The 25,761-nt window shown below is 48.0% G+C and overlaps 1 protein-coding gene across 2 annotated transcripts in view; it reads right to left on the reverse strand.

The window, feature by feature from the left end:
- Nucleotides 1-1,236: 1,236 nt before the first annotated feature.
- The window catches only part of cntrob (centrobin, centrosomal BRCA2 interacting protein), a 35,730-nt gene continuing 11,205 nt past the window's right edge, over nt 1,237-25,761 (reverse strand). For both annotated transcript variants that reach the window (XM_067972184.1, XM_067972185.1), the window contains exons 6-20: nt 24,282-24,398; nt 22,946-23,062; nt 21,026-21,124; nt 20,065-20,301; nt 19,405-19,551; nt 18,038-18,171; nt 16,312-16,437; nt 15,138-15,309; nt 13,618-14,413; nt 12,432-12,622; nt 11,171-11,261; nt 9,901-10,086; nt 8,913-9,051; nt 7,643-7,721; nt 1,237-5,072 (exon numbers count right to left, since the gene is read on the reverse strand). In XM_067972184.1, the coding sequence (XP_067828285.1) occupies nt 4,923-5,072; nt 7,643-7,721; nt 8,913-9,051; nt 9,901-10,086; nt 11,171-11,261; nt 12,432-12,622; nt 13,618-14,413; nt 15,138-15,309; nt 16,312-16,437; nt 18,038-18,171; nt 19,405-19,551; nt 20,065-20,301; nt 21,026-21,124; nt 22,946-23,062; nt 24,282-24,398 (2,781 nt within the window). In that variant the 3' untranslated portion in view covers nt 1,237-4,922. The remainder of the gene's footprint in view (nt 5,073-7,642; nt 7,722-8,912; nt 9,052-9,900; nt 10,087-11,170; nt 11,262-12,431; nt 12,623-13,617; nt 14,414-15,137; nt 15,310-16,311; nt 16,438-18,037; nt 18,172-19,404; nt 19,552-20,064; nt 20,302-21,025; nt 21,125-22,945; nt 23,063-24,281; nt 24,399-25,761) is intronic.

Consider the following 25,761-nt stretch of genomic DNA (forward strand, 5'->3'; position numbering starts at 1 on the left):
AGGCAGCAGTGGCATTTCATACCCTGGCAAATGACTTTGGAATCATCAACTGCGTTATCTATTAAAAAGACCTGTTTCCTCACTGCCTGCTCATGTCCCTTCTCCCAAGGATGCAGCAGTGCCCAAATCAACCAACCACGCAACATGTCTAAGCTGGACACATGGAGCTATTAGGGAGCCTCAGCATCATGCGTTGTATTATTCGACTCTTAGTCCCTGCCTTGCGGGTCAAAGTCTCAGCCGTGGCTCGGTTAGTAGCTCTCCCGCCTCAGTCAGAAGGTCATGGGTTCAAGTCCCACTCCAGAGACTTGAGCACACAGGCTGACACTCCCAGTGCAGTACTGAGGGAGTGATGCACTGTCGGAGGTGCCGTCTTTCGGATGAGACGTTAAACCGAGGCCCCGTCTGCCCTCTCAGGCGGACGTAAAAGATCCCATGGCCACTATTTTGAAAAAAAGAGCAGGGGAATTCTCCCCGGTGTCCTGGGCCAATATTTATCCCTCAACCAACATCATTAAAAACAGATTATCGGGGTCATTGTCACATTGCGGTTTGTGGGATCTTGCTGTGCGCAAATTGGCATTTCCTACATTGCAACAGTGACTACATTTCAAAAAGTATTAATTGACTGTAAAGTGCTTCGGGATGGCCTGAGGTTGTGAAAGGCGCAAAATAAGTGCCTGCCTTTCTTTTTCATCAACACAAGGACTGCAGTGGTTCAGGAAGGCCCACCATCGCCTTCTCAGGGCAACTAGGGCAGGCAATGAATGGTGGCCCTTCCAGAGAGCAAAGTTTTTTTTAAAAATGGAGTGTCAGCATAGACCATGGATTCTAGTCTTGGTGTGGGACTCAAATCCCAAATCTTCTGACCCAACATTCCTTGTGTGACCCATTCTCATTTCAAAGCAGCACTGTGGTAAGATTCACCCTGGGGTTTTTTTCCTGTTGTGAGCCAATTACCATCGAGCCCAACACGTTCAACACACTATCCTCCTACTCGTAAATCTCGAGCGATCTACAGGCTTTTAAACCCAGCTTTGAAATCGTGGAATCGCTAACCTCTTAGAGCCCCCCCCCACAGAGTGCGATATCGCAAAACAGATATTTACACCAGGCGAAAAAAAAATTAAACCCTTTGAGAATTTGTAACAAATTCACACGTTAAGATTTTATTAAAAAGTTCCATAAAGTTTATTATATAAAATCCATATTAAAATAAGGTATTTGAGTTTGTAAAAAAAACATACACACACACACAAATATAAACAGCTAAGTAATCAGTTGGACAAAGATACAGTACACAGCAAACATGAGATAGAAGAATCAACTGGGATAAGGAAGAGATTTGTTATGCTGTCACACAAAGCCTGTGTACAGAATATATTAGGTGCTTATGCACAGTATTAAATAGTGCAGGTCATCGAAGAGGATTTGCCACCCTGGAGGTATCTGTAGGGAACACTGCATAGAAAAGACCTCGGATCGGTTCACTAAAAGATATTTAATACATTTCAGGTGCGTTCTATTGGAGCCCTTTCCCAAACAATCAGGGTTGAATTAAATTGGTGATTTTCAAATGGAGGTCACAGGTTGGTTACACCGTAATCTGTTCACAGCCTCCTCAATGCTGGGGGGGTGGGTCACCGGGAGGAGCAGCATTCCAACTGTGACTGCTCGCTCATCGCTTTAAAAAAAAAATCATCAGGAGGGGAGCATCAGGTTACCAATTAAGTTGCGATTTAGTGAGCCATTTCAATCTGCTCAGTCAGGTTTCTCTTTAACAGTGGGGGCACTGACTTGCAGAGTTTCTTAAGCAGGCACAAGATGCAGGAGAGAGAACATCAAACACGGCTTTAGAACAAGGCTCCCCCACCACCCCCCCACCCCCAAAGAGTATTGCACACTTTTACAGGGGTGCCTGGAGCTACATCAGTGTTTGCGGACTGTCCCCAACACGCAGCAAAGTTTGAAAGCCAACCGATCAAAGACTTCACTGTGTGAGGCCACGAACCCTTCATGTTAAACTAGCTGCTGTGCTTCAGCTGGTAGCATAAGGTGTGCTGGCATATCAGAGCACGGGAGAGCGCGTGGGCTGTCTCTCACTGTAGGCTAATCTTAATAGTTAATCTTAGCCAAGCAGTGTCAGGAGGAGAGAGGATCGAAATAAATGCTCCTTTGAAAATATTTTTTTTTAAAAACTAAGAAGCAGGGGTCAACTTTGAGCTACTTTTTTGCATGCCCGATTGGATCATTCAAGCCCAACTCAGGCTGGCTGCCTCAACTGCTGAGGTAGGGGCGAAGGGGGGCTACGTAATTGGGAGTCTTAAATTACAGGAGGGTGAGGGGGGCGCGGAGATAGTACAAGTTATAAAATGGAGGGCAGCTGCAGGTGGAAAAGTACCAAAGGACTGGAGATGTTTAATGCGTTCTTTCCCCTGTGTATATTCGCACTGTCCAACCTGGGTTTAAGTGCAATGTGGTATAGTTCACTCTAAATACCCACCTACCACAGGCAAGTTTTAAAATCCTCCCCCCCCCGAAATTTTGCAGAATTTATATGGAGGCCAGAAACAAAATCAAAATCCAAGTGTTGTGGACATGTGCTGAATGACATAATTTAATACATGTGGTTTCTTTAGAGGGCCAATGTTATCGTGAAGTAACCGGCCATTGTTTTCTCGTGGCAAGGGGAAAAAAAGGTGGAGGTTTGCGTCATTTTGGTCACGGTGATGTGCAAGGGATGCACGTCAACACTATTTACTTCCCTGTAAGCGAGCAACGTTTTTGGGGAGTTCAAAAAGACCCAGCTGGATAAACAGGCTGGGCGAGTCGGAATACCAGGCAGGGCCCAGCTCGATCGGTGGTCCACGACTCTTTCGTAAGTTGTGTGTGCGTTTGTGAATGCATTTTATCATGATGTTGGGCCTTTAAATAAAACCCGTCGGTAATTATAGAGGATGCGGAAATGTTCACAAACTGTCGGGCGGCCGCTGGGATTCCCATGAAACGGGAGAACGAGCCAACTTACACTGAGTTTCAACCCAAATTTACCATCAAATCTGGAATATAAATAAATGGTGTATAAAACAAGATGGGTAAATAGAACGTTATGTAGGTATTTACACTAATATATATATATGGTACAAGCCAGCGGTACAGCACAAATGTAAAAGTGATAATGTTAAAAAATAATCCAACACTCTCCTCCTCTCACATGATAAGCTTCACAATGGATGAGCCCGAATTTTACACGTAACGCAAGAGGAAGCACTGCTACCCTTTGTTAAGTTAATTTAACTGTACAAAAGTCATCTACTCTTTTTATAAAGTGTGCTGGAAGAAAGCACTGCACCCAGCTCTCGTGTGGGGTGCCACTGGAACGCAAGACAGTGTGCTGTTCGACCGGGAGACGAATGGAAGCAAAAAGCCATCACTGACCTTCAATTCATGTGATTCGACGGCAGGGGTCACAGTTACTGTGACCCTGCACCCCGGGGAGCAGGAACAGGAAAACGGACCGACAACGGGGTAAAGCCCCAACTGTAGTATTCGGAGGAGAACATTTCAGGGCACTTGCCCATCTGAGGACTGTGACTGTGTAATACAGAGAGATCGGTAAATATCGAGCGCTCCTGATAAGATATCTCATGCTGCTCGTAAAAACACAATGGATCACAGAAGAAAATAACTTTAATCCTTACAAAAATAAATTAAAACTGCTGCTGATATGGGAATTATTTCTGTTTGCTGTAATGCATTTTACTTTTAAATAGAGAGCCAGGACTGTAACCTTGTTAAGTATGTTTCTAAATGAGAAGTCATTTTCACAGGAATTAACAGATATATCGTATTAGGAAGAGTCAATGCAATGAACATGGATGTGGAAAACGGTTTTGGGAATATTTTGCTTTCTGCTCACAAATATGGATGTGGGAGGGTATTTAGGCCATCCTGACTCACTCAGCCCCCACCCCCTCCAGAACACACATACAGATCTCCCAGCACAGCAAAGATAAAAGGGGGAGGAAAAAGAGAGAGCGAGAGAGAGAAAAAAAATACAGAAAAAAGAACTAGAAAGAAAGCAAGAGGGGAGAGCAAGAGGGGAATGGGGAGAGAGAGATGATACAGAAAAAAAGAGCTAGAAAGAAAAAGAGCAAGAGAGGGGAGAGTGAGAGAGGATACAGAAAGAGAGCGCTAGTAAGAAGAGAGCGACAGACACAGAAAGGGAGAAAGAATGAATCAGTGGGAGAGAAACAGATACAGGAAGAAAGAGAATTTTGTCCACGGGCAACGCAAAAGGAGATTACGAGAATGGGATGAGCTTTGATGGGAGAGTTGATTACTAGGGTGAGTGACCTTTGATGAGCCAAATGTCTCACCCACTTGCGGTTTAGATACTTGAAATTCAAATCTGATATGCAAGGCAGATTTACCACCTTTTCAATTTGGGGCAACTAGTGTCAAGATCAAACATTCCTGGGTTAGGTGCAGCGCTGGTTAGATGCAGGGTAAAGATCCCTCTATTCGGCCCCTACAACGTGCCCCAGCATATAAACTTTTTCTTTTCCCACCCTCATGACCTTCCATTAACAACCCAGTACCGAGCGGTAGGCGGGTTTGTGCTGTGAATGCCCCCGTATCATTTTATATGGCACAGAGGGACATCATTGTCCTACCGCTCCGGACTGGGTTTGAACAGAGGTGCCAGATGTGACAGGCCAGCGTCGAAAACCATCGCTCCACCCTTCAAATCCATTGACAATTGACTGCAACGGAGAAACTCAGCCACAAACTCCGATGTCCGGCCGAAACCCCCGGGTCCCAGCTTGCACCAATGGGCTGCCCCCGACCGCACCAGGACAATGGGATTGGTGCTGCTCTTCCAATTATTCCCCGGGGTTGGTGACTAGTTTTGCTTCTGCTCATCTCCAGATCGCTGACTTGGCTCCTTTGCTGCCTGGCTGCGAGGCCAGTGCGTGTTTCTTGCCTGGTTTGCCAGAATTAGAGCTCTTCTCAGCCCCCGTCTTGCTGGCCGACAACCGTCGCTGGGCAGATGGCTGCGCTGACAAGCCCTAAAAACGAAAAGGTGGGTAGGGATTATCAAACAGGTATCACCTTATTTCTCCTTAGAGCAGAGAAGGGTAAGGGAAGATTTGATAGAGGTGTTCAAAATCATGAAGGGTTTTGATGGAGTAAATAAGGAGAAACTGCTTCCACTGGCAGAAGGGTCAGTGACCAGAGGACACAGATTTAAGATAAATTGGCAAAAGAACCAGAAGGGAGATGAGGAGAATTTTTTTTATGCATTGAGTTGGAATTCACTGCCTGAAAAGGGCGGTGGAAGCAGATTCAATAGTAACTTTCAAAAGGGAATCGGATAAATACTTGAAAAGGAGAAATTTGCAGGGCTATGGGGAGAGTGCAGGGGGGAGTGGGACTAATTGGAGAGCTCTTTCAAAGAGTCGGCACAGGCACGATGGGCCGAACGGCCTCCTTCTGTGCTGTACCATTCTATGAACTTTCCGGAAGCGCTGGATAAGCGTTGCATTGTTGCAGCATAAAAAAAAAACAGAACAGTGTAGCCAGGGACTGGGTCACCAAGGTGCTGAAGATAGTATTTACTCACCTCTGGGAGCTAGGTATGAATCCAGCCCAGAACTCTGGGGTGAAAGTTCCCTCTAGTGGCCGAGAGAGTCTCGGGTGAAATGGGTTTGGGTCTCAGCCTCAGCCTAGTGGGTGCAAATCCGCAGCACCAAACAGCGTTTTTAATACAGGAGGCAAGTGTCTTTATAGATGATCTCCTGGATGGGTTTCGATTGCCTGAGGGGGTGGGAGAGGAATTTTCCAGAGTATTTTTCCCCTTGTTGGCCCTGGGTTTTATTGCCTCTCCCGGGAGATTACACGGCCGCGGGGTTGGGTGGGGGCTCCGGCCATCATGGTGTGGGGCAGGTTTGATGGACCAGCTGGTCTCTTCCTGCCCCCCTGTTACGGTACATCGTTGAGGCAGAGCACAGGGAGTCCTACTCGGCATCTAATCCTTGTGACACTGGGAGTGCAAAACACAGGAACAGGTTCCATTGCACAGCGTGGACACCATTCATGCTGGCGAGCACAGGACTCTTGTTTTTTTTTAAGCACACCATTTACTCAAAAGGTAGGTTACATTTCTTTTAAAATGTAAAAAAAAACTTTGGTGCCAGTTGGCATCTACAGGAGTTATTTTTTCCCTGAGGAAGGGATGTTACCTATACATAGGGCCAGCCTGAATAGAATTAGAGAAATTCCAACATGGAAACAGGCCGTTCACACGAGCAGTTTCCTAATCCCACGGGTAGGTCCTGTTCCCGTTATCCCCCTGTCGTTCAACCACCTATCTAACCTATTCTTAAACATTGACGTGGTCTCTGCCTCCGATTGTATATTCCACAGTCTCACAATTCTCTGTCTAATAAGGTTTCTCCTGCTCTCTCCTAAATCTTTCATATTTAATCTTGTATTTATGATCGAAACCCCTCAACCACTGAGAACAATCTATTTCTATCTACTCTGCCCCGTCCCGTCATAATTTTAAACACCTCTATCAAATCGCCCCCAATTTCCTCTGCAAGCAGCCCCAATATTTCAAGAGTCTCTCATACGCCAGGCAGCATCCCAGTGAATCTGCACTGTACCTTCTCAATTACCTCAACATCCTCCCTATAGCGTGGGACCCAAAATTGAGCACAGTCCTCCACCTGTGGGCTTAAGGGTTTATGTAGATTCACCTTTATATTCTAAAACCCAACATTATAACACAAGTAAGTAGAGCAGATAGATGGCATTGTGACACAGCTCGAGCCCTGGACTGGTGCAGTCATACCCACTATCTTCATAATGCCATCAAGTGTAAATGGTGGGCAGGAGCCTGCCACAGAGACCGTGAAGCTGTGGGTCATAGGGGTCGAGTGAGGTTTGGTCGTGCCATAAAATAAACTGCAGGAGGCACTCACAGCATTTCTCAGGCTGTGTCCCAATGCCCGGCTCCACAGCGTCTCTCCCACCGCTCGCTCTCCGCGCCAGCCTCTCTCGGGCTGATGGCGCACACACGCGCCCGTTCACTCTCCCGAGACACGTGCATCAGCTGCAGAAGCCCTCGGGACTTTTCCAAAACACAAAAGGAACAAGCCAAGACACAAAAGCAGTAAATAGCAATACGCACAAAGTGTAGAGATCATTGATTTGTCTCAGGGTGATGCACCTGGCCTGCCACGGAGATGTTTCTTGCTTATTGCATCAGTAGCAGACAAAGGAGCCTAAATATTCAATACATTCCAGGTGCATCGAACACAGACTGAACTGGCAGCACAGCGCATTTAGCAACTCAACAGTGATTCAGCCCAGTATTACTTAGAATTACAGCACAGACACAGGCCATTCGGCCCAACTGGTCTGTGCCGGTGTTTATGCTCCACACGAGCCTCCTCTCACCCTATCGGCATATCCTTCCTTTCCTTTCTCCCTCACGTGCTGAACTAGCTTCCCCCTTGAAACGAATCTATGCTATTCGCCTCAACCACTCCTTGTGGTAGTGCGTGATGTGACGGCTCGTTCTCTAATCCTTGCCCGGTCCCTTGGTCGGTGTGAAACGGCCTCGGGCGCTCACCTCATCCTTTGCCATTTGGTTTAATTTCTGATCCAGGCTTCTTCGAGCAGAGGCAGCCATACTCTCCGATCCCTCCGGCCTGTGAAGTGAAATACGAGTGGTGATTAGATGGTGCAGTGAGCCCCAGGTAAACACGAGCAGAGTTCACTCCTGCCTGGTCCCGTGTGGGTGGTGTGCATGTGGGCACAACAGGATTAAAAAGCTAGCGTCTCTTGTGCATTGTAACATTGGCAGTAATCGTTAAAAAGCTCCTTTCAAGAAAAGGAAAGTCTAGTGGATAATATTTATTGTTCAGAGTGTATGTAAAAATATTAAAAATGTTATTTGACTAAATTCTACCTCAGTGGAGATCTCACACTTACATAGAATGTACAGCACATTCAGCCTAACTGGTCTATGCTGGGGTTTATGCTCCACATGAGTCTCCTCCTTCCCTACTTCATTTAACTCTATCAGCATATCCTTCTATTCCTGTCTCCCTCATGTACTTATCTAGCTTTTCCTTGAATGTATCTCCGCTATTCGCCTCAACCACTCCTTGTGGGAGCGAGTTCCACATTCTCACCACCCTCTGGGTAAAGAAGTTTCTCCTGAATCTCTGATTGGATTCATTAGTGACTATCTTATATTTACAGCCCCCAGTTCTGGACTCCCCCACAAGTGGAAACATCTTCTCTACGTCTACCCTATCAAACCCCTTCATGATCTTAAAGACCTCTATCAGGTCACCCCTCAGCCTTCTCTTTTCGAGAGAAAAGAGCCCCAGCCTGCTCAGCCTTTCCCAATCGGTACAACCTCTCAGTTCTGGTATTTTCCTTGTAAATCTTTTTTGCACCTTCTCCTGTGCCTCCACATCCTTTTTGTAATATGGAGACTAGAACTGAGTACAGTACTCTAAGCATGGTCTAACCAAAGTTTTTTTTTTAAAACAAGTTTAACATAATGTCTGCTTTTAAATTCGATCCCTCTCAAAATGAAGTCTAGTGCTTGGTTTGCTTTTTTTTTTTAAAATGACCTGGCCACATTCTGATGAAAGGTTGTCGACCTGAAAGGTTAACCCTGTTTCTCTCTCTCCACAGACGTCTCCTGAGCTGCTGAGTGTTTTCTGATTTGATTTTAAGGTAAATTAAACCAGTGATTCACTGATGCTGCGTTTGGGTTTTAAAACCTGCAGATTGACCACTCGACGTGGGGAATATAATCGCGTCTGGCTTTACAACACATTTGCTGCATGCACGGCAGAGAGAGAGAGAGAGAGGCTTGTACGAACCCATTCTGCTGGATATCCCTCAGGTAAGTGAAGAGTTCTTCCATGGCCGGCGCTGGCCGGTCTGAGATATTGTGGTACGTGCTCAACAACCTCGAGAGTTCTCCAATCTGTTTGGGCGATAATACTCCGCCCGCAACCCCTGCAGCAAAAGGAGAGAGTGCAGCCTCTTATACAACAAGTCAGAGAGGGTCACAGTGCTGCTTGACACACGTAATGCAACGGGGATTGTATATTAAATCGACTATTCCAATGCTCTCCTGGCCGGCCTCATACCTTCCACCCTCCGTAAACTTGACCTCACGCAAAACTCTGCTGCCCGTATCCCGTTCACCCATCACCCCCTGTGCTCGCTGACCTACACTGGCTCCCCCCGGTCTGGCAACTCCTCAAATTTTAAATTTCAAATTTCTCCAAGGCCTCGACCCCAGTTTCCAAACAAACAACTTGCTGTGAACGGTTACCTCTAAAGCCTGGCAAGTATGAGGATCGATAGGTTTGTACTGAGTCCAACACCAGTCCAAAAGGGCAAATTTTTTATTTTGTGGAGAAACCCGAATGAAAGAGCAAGGCCCCTAGTGTAGGACCTACACTGGCTCCCAGTCCGGCAACCCCTCCATTTTAAAAAATTCTCATCCATGTCTTCAAATCCCTCCATGGCCTCGCCCTCCTCCCGCCCTACAACCCTCCGAGATCTCTGCGCTCCTCCAATTCTGGCCACTTGCACATCCCCGATTTCCTTCGCCCCGCCACTGACGGCCGTGCCTTCAGCTGTTTGCGGGACCTTGCCGTGGGCAAATTGGCTGCCACGTTTCCTGCATTACAACAGTGACTAGACTTCAAAAAAAAAAGTACTTCATTGGCTGTGAAGCGCTTTGGGACGTCCTGAGGTCGTGAAAGGCGCTGTACAAATGCACGTTCTTTTCTTTCATTTCAAACTTCCCGGCGCTCAGCACCCTTCGCTAGGGGCACAAACACAGCCCACTCACACCTGGTTTCTGAGGGCTTTGGGGTCCAAATGCCCGCTGCAAGGGGGCAGCTTCCGACGGATTGATCTTAACCTTCTGCACGGCGCTGCTGAGGGGCTTGCCGTTCGGCGCGGTCGATAACTGCCCCATCGGCCGGGGCTTGGTGTTCTCCCCGAGATTGGATCGGTCCCTCAAAACGGGAGATCCTCCTGAAAAGGGAAACGCAGCACGTTTTAGAACCCGAGGAAGCCGCTGAGAGGGGGGGGGCTCGTTTTAGCCCACTTGCAGTCCGAGGCGGAGCACGATCATTTCTGTGACTGACTCCACGATTTGCAAATAACAGCGCAGAGACTAGAGAGAAGCTGGGATTGTTCTCCTCAGAGCAGAGAAGGTTCGGGGGAGATTCAATAGAGGTGTTCAAAATCATGAAGGGTTTTGATTGAGTAAATAAGGAGAAACTGTTTCCACTGGCAGGGGGGTCGGTAACCTAAGGTCACAGATTTACAGTAATTGGCAAAAGTACCAGTGGGGAGATCAGGAGACTTTTTTTTCAATAAAAACACAGCGAGTTGTTACGATCTGGAATTCACTGCCTGAAAGGGCGGTGGAAACAGATTCGCTAGTAACTTGCAAAAGGGAACTGGATGCATACTTGAAAAGCAAAAATTGGCAGGACTGTGGGGAAAGAGCAGGGGGAGTGGAACTATTTGGAGAGCTCTTTCAAAGAGCTGGCACAGGCACGATGGGCCGAACAGCCTCCTTCTGTGCTGTATGATTCTATAACGAAACATTCATTTCAAGCACACCAAAGACACCAGCTCAGTTTCCTCTCAGAGGAAAATTTCCCTTGACCAACCTCCCTATTTTTTGCTCCAGAGAACAGGAACAGGGTTTCCACAGTAACGCCCCCGCCCCCCGCAGGGTTAAATAGCCTACAGACATTTACTTTCTGGTTCACACAGAAAGAATGGGTACTTGCGTGAGATGCCTGTGGCAGCGTACTCCAGCAACATGTAATAAACTGGATAGCCAGGTGGTGAGGGATAGAACACTAGAGCCTGGTCTTCAGTTGCTTCCAAGCCTTTATTCGCAGATCAACACAACCCTAGGTCAGCTCTCATATACGGATACAAGAGAGTCCCCAGTTGATACACACCACCCGAATACAATTAACACTAATTGAAATAAATCACATGGATACAATTAACACAACAGTCTGTGCCTTCGGGAGAGAAGAGGGGCAACTTGGAGGGGGGCCCAGAGACACCAAATCACAAAGGGTTCCCCTCTTACCTTGCTGGGATGCTGCTTCATGCTGTGCTTCATGCGGATTCGCTGCACCTGCGTTGGTCTCCACAGGATCGCCAGGCGATCGGTCCAAAAGCTTTGAGAGAGAATAGCGCAGTGTTACAAGAGACTGCTTCCATCCCCGCAGCAATTTCTTTTCCCGTACATCTTTTCTCAGATCTACAATTCTCCCTTCCGTCCAAACCAAAAAGGAAAACTTGACAAGGCAAGTTACACCGAGACTCGTTCGGTTAGTGAGTCCAGCTGCCAATCGGCAATCTAGTTCATTTAGGAGAAACTGAGGTCACCTAGGCTTTCTTTGGTTAAGAATTTGATTGACAAATTACGGAATAACTAATTGGTGAATTGAACATGCTCTTTCCATGGGTGAGTTTTCGGCACCGCACCTCAAGGATACATTGGCCTTGGAGGGGGTGCAGCGCAGATTCACCAGAATGATACCGGGGCTAAATCATGAGGACAGGTTTTTATTCCCTCGAGTATAGAAGATTAAGGGGTGATCTAATCGAGGTGTTGAAGATGATTAAAGGATTTGATAGGGTAGATAGAGAAAAACTATTTCCTCTGGTGGGGGGAGTCCAGAACAAGGGGGCATAACCTTAAAATTAGAGCCAGGCCGTTCAGGGGTGATGTCAGGAAGCACTTCTTCACACAAAGGGGAGTGGAAATCTGGAACTCTCTCCCCCAAAAAACTGTTGAGGTTGGGGGTCAATTGAAAATTTTAAAACTGAGATTGATAGATTTTTGTTGGGTAAGGGGATTAAGGGATATGGAACCAAGGCAGGTAAATGGAGTTAAGATACAGATCAGCCATGATCTAGTTGAATGGCGGGACAGGCTCGATGGGCTGAATGGCGGGACAGGCTCGATGGGCTGAATGGTGGGACAGGCTCGATGGGCTGAATGGCCTCCTCCTGTTCCTATGAGCTGGTCAACAATAAACACAGGAACCAAGAAAGTAAAAGAGTCAGTGCCCTGATGGTTCAGTGGGCGGATATGATGCCCAGTGCGGAACTACGCCACTAAGGTGGTCCCAGGTTTGAACGCTAGCTTACCTGGCGGGACTGGAAAAAAATGCCTACCGTCCCTCATGGTACCACGTCCGTACAAATAAGGCTCATACCCCCATGGACAGCGTCTCCTACCCATCAGCGTACAAGTTTCGTACCGGTTCAGAAATCGCTTGATTCAACGCTTTTAGCTTTGGGCTATAGGGGAGAGGATTCCTTTTGGACAGTCCACCTACCATCTGAATGTAATACTGGAGCTCGCCGCTTCGCGAGCTCTGTTCCTGGTAGGACAGGCCCCCCGACGATTCAAAGCTACTGTTCTGGGTTGGTCCTCCCTCGATCGACGGCTGGTACTGCGTGTGCCCGCTGTCCTCGGCATCGTCTGTAAGCGGGTGCTCAGCCAGCTCGTCCGGATAGGGACCGGGTGCTGCAGAACGGACATGGAGAAGGTGAACTCCATCAACGCGAGGCGTCCCAAACTTCCAGCGTTAATCCTTTCAATATCCCAATTCTTTTTTAAAAAGGAAAGAGGGTGGAAAAATGTCTCCCCACCAGTCGACATCTTGTCCACGAGTCTCTCTCTACAGCGATAGCTCCTTAGATGATGTGTTAAACTGAAGCCCTCTGCTTCTGGGTGTCAAGAGATCCTGTGGCACTTTCAAAGACGAACAGGGAGTTCTCCCAGTGTCCTGGTTAACATTCCTCCTTCAACCAACACTATCAAAAAGCAGATTAATCGGTCATTAATCTCATTATTTAGTATGGGGTGTCGATAGCAGATAATTGGCTGCCATGCCTACATAGAAAGAGTCACTGCACTTCAAACAATAATTGAGTGAAACACTTGGAGGTTCCATGGCACCATATAAATGCAAGTGTGATCATCAAACATGGAAGTGATAGGAATAAAGAGAAGGAAGACTTGTATTTCTATAGCCTCGGGACGTCTTAAAGCGCCAATGAATTACTTTTTAAAGTGTAGTCACAGGTGTAATGTAGGAAAACATGGCAGTCAATTTGTGCACAGCACGATCCCACAAGCAGCAATATGATAATGATCAGATAATCTGTTTATGGGATGTTGGTTGAAGGATAAATATTGGCCAGGACTCCAGGGAGAACTCCTCTGCACTTCTTCAAAATAGTGGCCGTGGGATCTTTTACGTCCACTTGAGGAGGCAGACAGGGGCCTCAGTTTAATGTCTCATCCAAAAGACGCCACCTCCGACAGTGCAGCACTCCCTCAGTACTGGCACTGGGGAGTGTCAGCCTGGATTATGGGCTCTCAAGTTCCTGGAGTGGGAGTTGAACCCGCGACCTTCTGACTCGGAGGCGAGAGAGCGAGAGCTACCCACTGAGCCACGGCTGACACCTGTTGTGTTTTTTTAAAAAAAATCTCTGGCACCCAAAGCCCAGCTTTACCTGTCATCATGGTCTCATCCACCTGTGGTTCCAGGGGGTAGAAGCTGGCATGGCTGAGGAAGCTGTAGTTTAGTAGCTGGCTGAGGTCGTCCAAGGAGTGCGAGTTGGGCAGCAGCGGTAGCATCAGCGACTGGTTGTGGCTCTGCCCAGCGGCGGAGGAATGCCCAGCTGGCTGTGGCTGGTCCCAACGAGGGGCGCACTTGTCAGCGTGGTGCAGGTGATGTTCACGCTTTAAGCGGGGGTTCAGCGTTTCTGTGCTATTCCGACACAAGGTACTGTGTCGGCTGGACACGTTGGAATGAGGGTTCACCTCTTGGTCTTTGGATGCCACGGGCGCCAGTCCCTGAGAGGACGACTGCACCATGGGCTGCAGAGGAATGGCCTGAGGAAAGGAACCGTGCAAGTTACGACTGTTCCGCACAGAGATATTCACATTCTCCTGAGCCTTGAACGGCAGCTGTCCGCACTCGATCCCGTCCCCAGAAACCTGGCGGTCTCGAGCCAGCTCGTGCAAGCGGTGGTCAGTCCTCTGACTGACCCAACCCTGCTGCTCCGAATGATGCAGCTTCACCAAGTTCCTGTGCGGTTGGTTCCCAGGCGCCCATGGACCTCTGCTGTCGGAGGGATGCTTCAGCTGCTCGGTCTCCGAGGCAGGGTCAGCGTAAGGCACGATGGAGGAAGACGAGAGATCAGAACTGGTGGTCATTGAACTGCTTACAGCGGGAGTTCCTGAGGTAGACAATGACTTGCTCAGCTCACGATAAACGGGAACTTGGTCATAATGAAGGACAGGTTGCTGCAGGAAACACAAACATGACATTGTCAGAACTGGGATCTCGGACAATACAGAAGACTCATTAAAAAGAATTATGTAAAAAAACATTTATTTGACCACACTTATTATCCAGTCAACGCAAAGTGGTTTTGGAGACTCAGTGGTGCAAAAATGGCACACATGTCGTCCATGAATAGCTGAGGATGATGTTAAGACTCCAAGAATCATTTTAACACACAACAATGCAAAGCAGAAATTAACTCAGCACAAACCAGGGATCACACCTGGGCTCTTTTGTTCAATATTGCTCCATGCATCACTGTCAGAGGCCCAATAGTAGGTTGAGTGGCCATGGGTTACCGCCTGGGGACATGACATAACTTGAGGTTTCACCCCCACAAAAACATGCACGTAGAACAAGCTGGAACCTCTGACTCAATAAAATTACATAGAACGTACAGCACAGAAACAGGCCATTCGGCCCAGCTGGTCTATGCCGGTGTTTATGCTCCACACGAGCCTCCTCCCACCCTATCTGCATATCCTTCTATTCCTTTCTCCCTCATGTGTTTATCCAGCTTCCCCTTAAATGCATCTATGTTATTCGCCTCAACCACTCCTTGTGGGAGCGAGTTCCACATTCTCACCACTCTCTGGGTAAAGAAGTTTCTCCTGAATTCCCTATTGGATTTATTCGTGACTATCTTATATTTACGGCCCCAGTGGCATCTCTCCGTCACCTTACCTGCTGTTGCTGGTGGCCCAGGGGGGAATTTTCCGACATCAGCACCTTCAGAGCCTCATTCCAGTGAGACTGCATCATGGTCTGCAACTTGGTCACCATCTCCCCTCGCTGCACCTCCAGCTTCCTCTTCATGGAGAGGAGTTTGCCCTTCTCCTCCTGCCCCTTCGCCAGCCTGCAGCCACGGTTCAGAAAGAAATAACTTGCATTTATACGGGGCCTTGTCACGACCTCAGGACGTCCCAAAGCGCTTTACAGCCAAGAAAGTACTTTGTAATGTGGGAAACGCGGCAGCCAATTTGCACACAGCAAGCTCCCACAGACGGCAATGAGATAAATGACCAGGTCATCCTAATTTAGGTGTTGGCTGAGGGATAAATATATTGGCCCAGGACACCGGGGAAGAACTCCCCTGCTCTTCTTCAAAATAGTGCCCTGGGATCTTTTACGGTCACCCGAGGGGGCAGGTGGGGCCTCGGTTTAACGTCTCATCTGAAAGACGGCACCTCCGACAGTGCAGCACCCCCTCACTACGGCACCGGGAGTGTCAGCTAGATTTTGTACTACGACCCCTGGAGTGGAACTTGAACCTACAAGCAGTTTGGGTAAACAAGCCATGAATTTAGATTCCAGATACTTAACCATCTTCATCTCAGAAGACAGTATAACCGAACCAGAACAAACACTTCTTGGCCTGATTCTTTGAGGTCTCAAGTTTTTTTTTAAAAAATGCAATCGCGTGGACCTCAGTTTGAGAATCTAGTAGAAGTTTGGCAGGGGGAGCAAGACTTGAACCCCAACCTTCGGACACAGAGGCGAGAGCGTGACCCACTGAACTAAGGCTGACACCTATTTTGCTCAAACGGGGTCCCCCAGACCTTAAGGGGCCTTTGTGGTTAGCTGTGCTAGTTGGCGTACTGACACGGGATTTCTGTTGCTGTACACTAATGCTAAATATTTTCTGCAATGGAAGCACAGCTTTCCTTTGGATAACTGACGCTTGGAGGTTAAGGTTCGAGCATTCCCAAAAGTGCGTCTGTGTTTACACGGGGTCCCCCACACAGAAAGATTAGGAACCGGTGCACTGACACTAGCGACTGAGGAAATCTTCCTCCTTCGATGGAGAAGAATGACAATAACCTGGAAATTAGAGTAAATTTTTTTAACTATCCGCTACCTGATCTCGTATCCCTCAATTATTCGCCGATGCTTCTCCTCGCGCTCCTGCAGTTCTGTTTTGAACTCGGCCAGCTGCTTGCCCATCTCGTGCTCATGCTGTCCAGTCAGCTCCATGATCTGCTTCCTACACACAGTTAAAAGAAGCGTCAACGTTCAGGCACTATCTGTTTTTAATCTGTTCTTTGCTGGCTCGTTGTCCAGTGACCAGCTGAGCAGGAACGGTCCAGGTTCAATTCCCCGGTCTGTGCTCAGTTAGTTGATCTTAGTTGGGCCTGGGTCAAAAAAGAAATGACTTGCATTTATACAGTGCCTTTCACGACCTCAGGATGTCCCATTACAGCCAAAGTAGAACTTTTGAAGTGCAGTGACTTGTAACGTAGGAAAGGCAGCAGACAATTTGTACACAGAATGCTCCCAAAAACTGGAATGAGATAATCACCAGACAACTTTTTTAGAGATAAATATTGACCAGGACACCGGGGAGAACTCGCCTGTTCTTCTTCGAAATAGTGCCGTGGGATCTTTTACGTCCACCCAAGAGGGCCAACGGGGCCTCGGTTTAACTCTCATCTAAAAGACGGCACCTTATCTTTGTTCGGTGAGGGTATTAAGGGCTATGAAACCAAGGCAGGTGGATGGAGTTAAGATTCAGATCAGCCTTGATGTAATTAAATGGCGGAACAGGCTCAAGAGGCTGAACGGCCTACTCCTGTCCCTTTGTTCCTCCGACAGCGCAGCACTCCCTCAGCATATCTCTAAGCAGGGGTGTCCAATCTATGGTCCTAGAACCCGGGCAAGTAAGCCGTCAATGTCTAAGCAACTCAGTCTTATTTGTACTTATATTTCCAATTTGCTGGTTTATTATGTTTGAATTTTGTGGGTCTGGAGGTTTGGAAAGAGCTGTTCTCAGCAAATAGTCTGATTAGTGGATAAATACTACACCAAAGTATCTTCGTATCTGCAAGTTGAGATATACAAAAATTAATGGGAACATGGATTTGAAATTTATATACGGCTCTCAAGGCTCCATGGCTTTTGAACAACTTGCATTTATATAGCGCCTTTAACGGAGTAAAACAAACCCAATGCGCTTCACAGGAGCGAAATCAAACAAAATGTGACACTGGAGCACAAGGAGATATTAGGATAGGTGACATAAAGCTTGGTCATAGAGGTAAGTTTTAAGGAGCGTCTTAAAAGGTGGAGAGAGGGGCAGAGAGGTTTAGGGAGGGAATTCCAGAGCTTGGGGCCCAGGCAGCTGAAGGCACAGCCGCCAATGGTGGAGTCATGAAAATCGGGGATGCACAAGAGGCCAGAATTGGAGGAGCGCAGAGATCTCAGAGGGTTGTAAGGCAGGAGGAGATTACAGAGATAGGGAGGGGCGAGGAACCGAGGGGCCTGGTCACTACCTCCAGGAAGAGGAAAGAGAGCATATTCCCCAAAAGTCATACTTGTGTATATGCCGCTCTCAATACATAAAGCATGATCCACAAAGACAGAAGTTCAGACGTCCTAGCTGTAGAGGGCCCCATCTTGTCGCCCCTTTTCCAGTCTTTCCTTGTGACTGAGCCGATTGTTTGCCTTCGTCCCAAACGGGAAAATGAATACCAGGCTGTTCCACGCAGTGAATCACAAACGGGACGCAGTATATACACTGGTGATACTGCAGAACGTTAGGTGACTGCTGCCCAAATGCACCCGGAGTGAGATGGAGGTTCGTTTACCTGTGCTGCTCTCGTATAGCGGCTGTCTGACGGGCGCTATCTTCATGCACCGCTGTTAGTCGCTCCGTCACCTGCTGCTCCAGGGTCACCTTAAACTCCGTCTCGCTCTTGACTCTCTGCGATTCACAGCGTGCCTACAGTGGGACATTTTATTGAAACAAAAAACAAACTTTACGAAGTGTTTTCTCCCCTCTTTTCCTGAAGGCACAGACTGCTCTTCTTCCAATAGTGGTCGTGGGATCTTTTACATCCACCTGAGGGGGCAGACAGGGCCTCGGTTTAACATCTCATCCAAAAGAGGGCACCTCCGGCAGTGCTGCACTGGGAGTGTCAGCCTGGATCACGTGCTCGTGTCTCTGGAGTGGGACTCGAATGCGCAACCTTCTGACTGAGAGGCGAGAGAGTGCCCCCCCACTGAGCCACGACTGACACTTAATGCACGAAAAACCAAGAACGCTGGAGTGCGTCACTTTAGACTTTCTGTTGACTGCTTCATCAGACGATGCCTTTATCTACTAGTCCGTTGGGGGGAGTCTGGAGACAGTTAATGGAACAGTGTGAACACCAGGCAACCAGTAAGCGGCACTTTAGTTCCCTTTTCAACTGGATTGTGAAAAAGAGGGCCAGCCTTGCACATGGCCAAGCCACTGGCCTCAGAGGCCTCCTGCTTGTTACTTGAGGCAAGGATGGTGGGTAGTACAGAGACCAAGAAACAGAGGGGGGGGAAACGCAGTTTTAAAAAAGGAGAGTCTCACTATATTTAACCCCCTCGCCAGTTTTCTCCCCTAGAGGCTCTGACTGTTTCGCTTCCAGCCATGAGTAGTTTTGATCTGGAACGCGCTGCCTGAAAGGGCGGTGGAAGCAGATTCAATCGTGGCTTTCAAAAAGGAATTGGAAAAATACTTGAAGGGAAAAAATTTGCAGGGCTATGGTGAGAGTGGGGGAATGGGACTAACTGGATTGCTCTTATAAAGAGCTGGCACAGGCTCGATGGGCCGAATGGCTTCCTACTGTACTGTAACGATTCTATGATTCTAATGCTCCTCCTCACTCAAATGCCTATTCTGACTGTGGGAGAGGCAGGGAATCTCAGCCAAGCCTAATCCTTTCTGTCTGTCTGACACACGCACACACCTCACTGGCCACCAACTAGAAGCAGGAACCCTGGCTGGTTTCTCCCCTCACTTGCCCAAGGGCACTGAGACCAGTGTTACACCAGCTACTGCCTCAGCCCAGATCCACTAGCTCAGCATGGGTCAAGGGTGAGAGCTGGAGCCTTCCTGGTCTGCACAGCTCGATTTCACACTGAACAGTGCACCTAGCAACGTCAAGACAGTCTCAAAAACAACTGCACGCACACACCGTACCTTCATCAGGCTGAGTTCCATCATCAGGTTTTCCTTATCACGTTTGACTGTGTCCAACTCGATTTCTAGCCGCTGTAGTTCTGTCTGGACGGACGAGAGGACCTGCTGTGCATCTTGCCCTCGCTGTGCCTCACGCTGAGCGATCGCCTGTCCAATGATAGCAAAAAGCACAAGGGAAGTTCAAACTCAATTGGAATCGGGAATGCACTGTTCTCACTGGCAGGAGGTTCGGTAACCAGAGGACACAGATTTAATGTAATTGGCAAAAGAACCAGAGGCAAGATGAGGAGAATTTGTTTTACGCAGCAAGTTGTGATGATCTGGAACGCACTGCCTGAAAGAGCGGTGGGAGCAGATTCAACAGTATCTTTGAAAAGGGAATTGGATAAATATTTGAAAAAGGAAACATTTGCAGGGCCATGGGGAAAGGGCAGGGGGAGTGGGACTAATTGGATAGCTCTTTCAAAGAGCCGGCACAGGCACGATGGGCCGAACAGCCTCCTTCTGTGCTGTATGATTCTATGAACTAAAGACCAGCTCTTTTTAAACACATATTTTCTACATGGCAAAGAACTCTCTTGCACACTTAGACTTCGCATATGGAATCAGAACTCTTGGGCTTTCCAATGGCAGGGCCGTTAGCAATCCCGTCCCCCACACCTTCTCTTTCTCGAGCTGCCTTTGAAGCTCCTCCTCCCGCTGTGCGTTCCTCTCCTCCAGCTGCTTCTCGCGCTGGCTGCAGGCCTCGCGTTCCTCTCCCAGTTTAGCGCGCAAGGTCTCGGCCTGTTTCCGCTCGTGCAGCCTGGCGCTCTCCGCCTTGTCGCGCTCGCCCTGCAGTTTCAGACAACGCTGCTTCTCCGCCTCCAGCACCATCTGCAGCTTCTGGCTCTCCTCTTCCTACAGGAGAGGAAGGTTAGTGGCGGGGGGTGGAAAAAGAGGAAGATCGATCAAATAATGCTTTATTTTTGACTGTAAATATGTCATTGCCCAATGTTAGTCACTGCTTCAGTTAAAAACCTTTCTAGTTCCAGTGAAGTATTTTTACGGTGTAGTCACTTGAAATGTAGGAAACGCAGCAGCCGATACAGAACTGTTTCAGTAACTATTTTCAACCACTTTTATATTTTAAAATTGCTTTTGTCCAAGCAGCGGACGCCCATAATGAGATCACCAGAGAAACCAGTTTGAAAGAATGTTTGTTAGCTCGGCACTGCGAGGGACCTGAATTATCAGTAGAGCTACAACCACCGACACAGAGTGCTTGAGCAATTGTTGGGATATCTCAGCTCTGTGTCGGTTCGCTCAGATTCTTCACAGACGATCTCGGTAAGTCACTCTGAGCCTGCAAACCTTCCACACAGACCAGGGATCCGACCTAGGAACTTCTCGTCGGCATTGCTTAATACTACACCATCCAGTGCTCGTACTTACTAGGCAATTGCAAGAGCTGGATTCTTTTTAAGGTTTTTAAAGTGCCCAACGACAGCCATTACCCAGACTCCCACTCCAACCCAAACTGCATCTGCGACGCAACAGCACCTAAAACAGGCTTGTGAACATTTATACTGTAACCCAGTTATCCTGCACACCTGGAGTCAGTCGGGAACAGTATTTCCCTTACCAACAAGCCCCTCTCCCTCTCCAGCAGTGCCTTCTCTTGCTGTTCTTTGGCCAGAGTTTGGTTTGCTTGGGATAAACGGTGCTCAACTTTCAACAGTGCCTGAAAGGGAAACAGAAACCCAGTGTTACTTCTATCTTTTTCCTCCTCTGATCTGTCGCCTTGTATCTCTTCTCTCCGGAGAGCAGCAACTCCTCCTGAGGGTAATGCCGCAATGGGATCCAACAACCCTCCAGCCTGAGCGCTGCCATAGAGCACCGGGGAGCCGTTTGAACACAGGGCTACGACCTGAACCCAGTTGATACCCTCAACTGACACATGGAGTAGTTGAGGCGAATAATATAGATGCATTTAAGGGGAAACTAGATAAGCACATGAGGGAGAAAGGAATAGAAGGTTATGCAGATAGGGTGAGATGAGGTAGGGAGGGAAGTGGCTCGTGTGGAGCATAAACACCGGCACAGACCTGTTGGGCTGAATGGCCTGTTTCTGTGCTGTAAATTCGATGTAATTCTATGTAACTAACATGCATCCAGCAGAAGCTGATGTAGTGATTAGGAGAAGAACCAGATCTTTCAATCCCTATGCTCCTCGCTGCCCCCCTCAGCTGAGATCTGCTATCTCAGCATAGACCAAAGATCAAACTGCCCTGGTCTGTTTGGCTCGTCTCCTCTCTGGATAAACTCACTCAGTCACCAGTAGAACCCTGAGAATAGGAGCTTTCCTTCCTCACGGAGGAGGCTTTATACCACTAGCAGCTCGACGGACCAGAGTACAGCTGATAGCCGGTGATCTCCTCAGCAAAGGATTCACAATGGCACAATCACAAGTTTACTGAGTTATAATGGTCTGGGTTAGATAAAGGGGGTGGGGGGAGGCTCGTGTGGAGCATAAACACCGGCATGGACCAGTTGGGCCGAATGGCCTGTTTCTGTGCTGTACATTCTATGTAATCTGCAGCAGATTGCTGGAAAACGTCATCTCAACAGCTCTCCTCTCCAATCATCGGCATGTAAAGGGAAAGGGAAAAAACTGGGAAGTTTCCCAGCCCAAGCCCCGCCCAATCAGCATCCACGATTGGCCCAGCTACCTAACTGGGAGACTCCCTATAGAATCGTTCATTGGAAAATGCTAACAGAGCACCTCCCTGGTAAAGGGGAGACTCGAAACATGGGAAAGAATCATAGCAATACAAGCTCGACACAAGGGAAGAGGTTATTTTAAACTATTCTATCCGAATGTCTGCAACAACCTTCATTAAAGTAGGGGCTGTGTTAACAGTATAGAAGCATAAAGGTGAGGGCCCTGCCCCTTGAAAAACTGGTTGCCTCATCAGGCACACTCTCTGTGCATCAATCTGTAGCCCCAGGGTGGCGATGGGTTACGACACAATTGGAGCATCAACACCCTGCATCAGACCGGTGGAAGGCAGGCTCACTGTGGGCCCCAGACCAGAATTTCCCCCAAACTCGGCACAATCACCATGAGGAAAGAGTCTCAACAACAACTGGCATTTATGCGATACCTTTAATGTGGAACTCGCCCCAAGGCACTTCACAGAGGGGAAATGGAGGCCAAGCAGGAGTGGGAGAATTAGAAGAGATCACAGTCGAAAAGATGGGTTTCGGGGAGGCTTTTTGAAAAGGTGGAGGGGTTTAGGCAGGGAGTTCAGGTGAATAAGTCCCAAGATACCTGATGGTGCGGCCACCAGTGGTGGTGAGGGGAGGAAGGAGGAGGAAGGCCAGATTTAGAAGTAGGAAAAAGAGCACAGCACACACAGACACCCAAGCAAGAGGATAAGGGGCAGAGGTCTCAAAGGGGCTCGAGTTTCACCCCCTCTTCGGCCAGGAGTAGCATTTACTCAGCGAGCATTTCCCCGCTGACTCCCTGAAGTGCTCTCACTTGTGGTTGGGAGGGCCTTACCTGCTGCTGCTTGCTGCGCCCCTTCTCCGCAGCCTCGTGCTCTTCCTGCAGTTTCCGCATGGCTTCGGATTTCTCCGTGTCGTGTTTCTTCCAGCCCTCTACCACCTTCACCAGAGTCTGCCCGTGGGGGGAAAAATAAAACCCAAGTATTTTCACACAAGAAAACAGGAGGGGCAAATCAGCGAGCGTCTTCAGTTTTACAGCAACTGAACGCCTGCTGGGTACAAGAACCACATTGGTTCGACCACATCTACATCAGTGCACCTCTGAACCGTCCTCTCTTGGTCCAATGCGTTCCTCCTCCTTCATAGTCATCGCGCTGAATCAAGACTCATTGCATCATCTCCTACTCCAACTCCTTCTTGCTGGCAGCTCAAAACCATGGACCCCTGGCCTCCTTTTCCTCCTACGTTTCAGTCTCGAGCTTGGCATCCTCCACTTCCTCACTACGCTCATTCTAACTCTCCCACTCTAACACTGCTGATGTCCTGCAGTGTGGGATTCGGCCCTCCACCCAAGTTTCCTCAACAAAGTTAGAATATTAAACAAAAATCACAGTAAATGCTGGAAACACTCAGCAAGTCGGGCAGCATCGGTAAAGAAAGAAAAAACTGTTGATTCAGGCTGTGCCTGAAATGTCAAGAACAAAAAGGACTCGTAAACTCAAAATTAGAGCTGGGCCGTTTGGGAGCAAAATCAGGAAGCACTTTTTCCGCACAAAGGGTAGTGGAAATTTGGAACTCTCTCCCTCGAAAGACTGGATGCTGGAGGTCAATTGAACTGCTCAAGATTGAGATCGAGACGGTAAGAGAACAACCACCTGCATTTATATAGCGCCTTTAATGTAGTAAAACATTCACAGGAGAATTCAGACAAAATTTGACACCGAGCCACATAAGGAGATATTAGGACAGGTGGTCAAAGAGGTAGGTTTTAAATGAGCATCTTAAAAAAGGAGGGGAGAGGTTCAGGGAGGGAATTCCAGAGCTTAGGGCCGACAGTGGTGGAGCGATGAAAATCGGGGATGTGCAAAAGACAAGAATTGGAGGAACACAGAGATCTCGGAGGGTTGTAGGGCTGGAGGAGGGAGGGATTTGAAAACAGAGATATCAAGGGATATGGAGCAAAGGCGGGTAAATGGAGTTATGTTACAAATCAGCCATGATCTAACTGAATGGCAGTGCAGGCGCGAGAGGCTGAATGGCCTCCTCCTAATGTTCCTAACCCTTCATCAGGATATTGTCTCGAGCTCACTTCAACCTATTACACAACCATTCCCAGCATTAACCTGTGGCTAGAGAGAGCGTTGCTGAATTTACACCATCCCTCCTCGTACCTTATCCAGCTGCTCGATCATGATGTCCTTCTTCCTGTCAGCTGACACCGCCACGGCCAATTGCTGCTGGAGCTCCAAGATCTTGTTCTGCAGGGTCTGAATCTGTTTCTCACAGTGCTGAGATCGGACGGGAAAAAAAAGTCAATCAGAGCTCCGTGTCTAAACACTTAATCACTTGAGGCAATTGAGAGAGGAGCCGCAAGACTGATTCTGAGCAGCAGAGGGACTGAGTCATGAGGACAGGCTGGAGAAACTAAGCTTTTCAGCTCTAAAAATAGGTGACTAAGGGACTTCAGATATATATGCTGATGTGGTTAGATGAAGTAAGGAGGGAGGAGGCTAATATGGAGCATAAACACTGGCATAGACCTGTTGGGCCGAATGGCCTGTTTCTGTGTTGTAGTTTCGATGTAACTCGATATGATAGCAAGAAAGAAAAAAATCTGCATTTATATAGCGCCATTCACGTCCTCAGGTCATCCCAGAACACTTGAGAGTCAATGAAGTACTTTTTGAAGTGTAGTTACTGTTGTAGTGTAGGCAAACACGGCGGCCAATTTGCAAGGTCCCACGAGCAGCAATGGAGTGTGACATCCGGAGTGCTGATGTAATGTTTTAATATATTATAGACAGACGGGCTTCTGTCGTTCCTCATGGTTTCTGAACGTTAAAGAAAAGGCTCCCACAATTAGCCAGTAGGAATATTCAGGGATAGGTTTCTGCATTACATGTGATATAGAACATTCTGTGCAAAGGGTAAAGGACAAAGCGTTTCCAAGGAATCAATGGATTGCTTCTGATTAAACCTACAAGAATTAAATCATAAATCCTCTTCTGTAAGCATCGCAAGAGAGCAAGGACAGCCAGCAGCTCACTGTCAGATATCCGTTATGCTACATACATCCCATCCGAGCCCCTTGATTAGATTCCAGCCTGTAACTCACCCCTAGGTATTGGTTAGTTATAAATGCTAGGTCAGCAAAAGATGAGACGTCACTTTTGTCTGATGAAGCAGTATGAATTAACCGGAACTGATTTTATATTAGTGATTACACAGTCAGACGGACACACACACACTTTTGGGAGAAAGCTTAAAAGTCAGTCAGTCAAAGATGAAATAATAAAACAAGAGAGAGAGGTTCAAAACCAGGATCCGCTCCTGTATAAATCAGTGTGTGGGTTAAACTACAAACTCCCCATGACCCTCGGAGTAAGCCACCGTTAATCCCAAGGGCCAGCGGAGGTGAGGTGACAGAAGCTGACCCTTTTGGACTGACAGCAAATAGCAGGGGTGGGGGGGGGTAATCTTACCTGCTCTGCAAACTGGATTAGAGGACAGATTGGCTTTCTAAATACAACCGGCCAGCAAGCAAGGAAACCAGGGACGCAAGCTGCTTAGTGCCTCGTGAGCTGCTTTGAGGTAGTTCACGATTACCCAGAGAGAGAGAGAGAAGAAAGAAAGAGAGAGAGAAAGAAGAGA

Source organism: Heptranchias perlo, chromosome 35 (assembly GCF_035084215.1).
Source record: "Heptranchias perlo isolate sHepPer1 chromosome 35, sHepPer1.hap1, whole genome shotgun sequence".
Lineage (NCBI taxonomy): Eukaryota > Metazoa > Chordata > Chondrichthyes > Hexanchiformes > Hexanchidae > Heptranchias > Heptranchias perlo.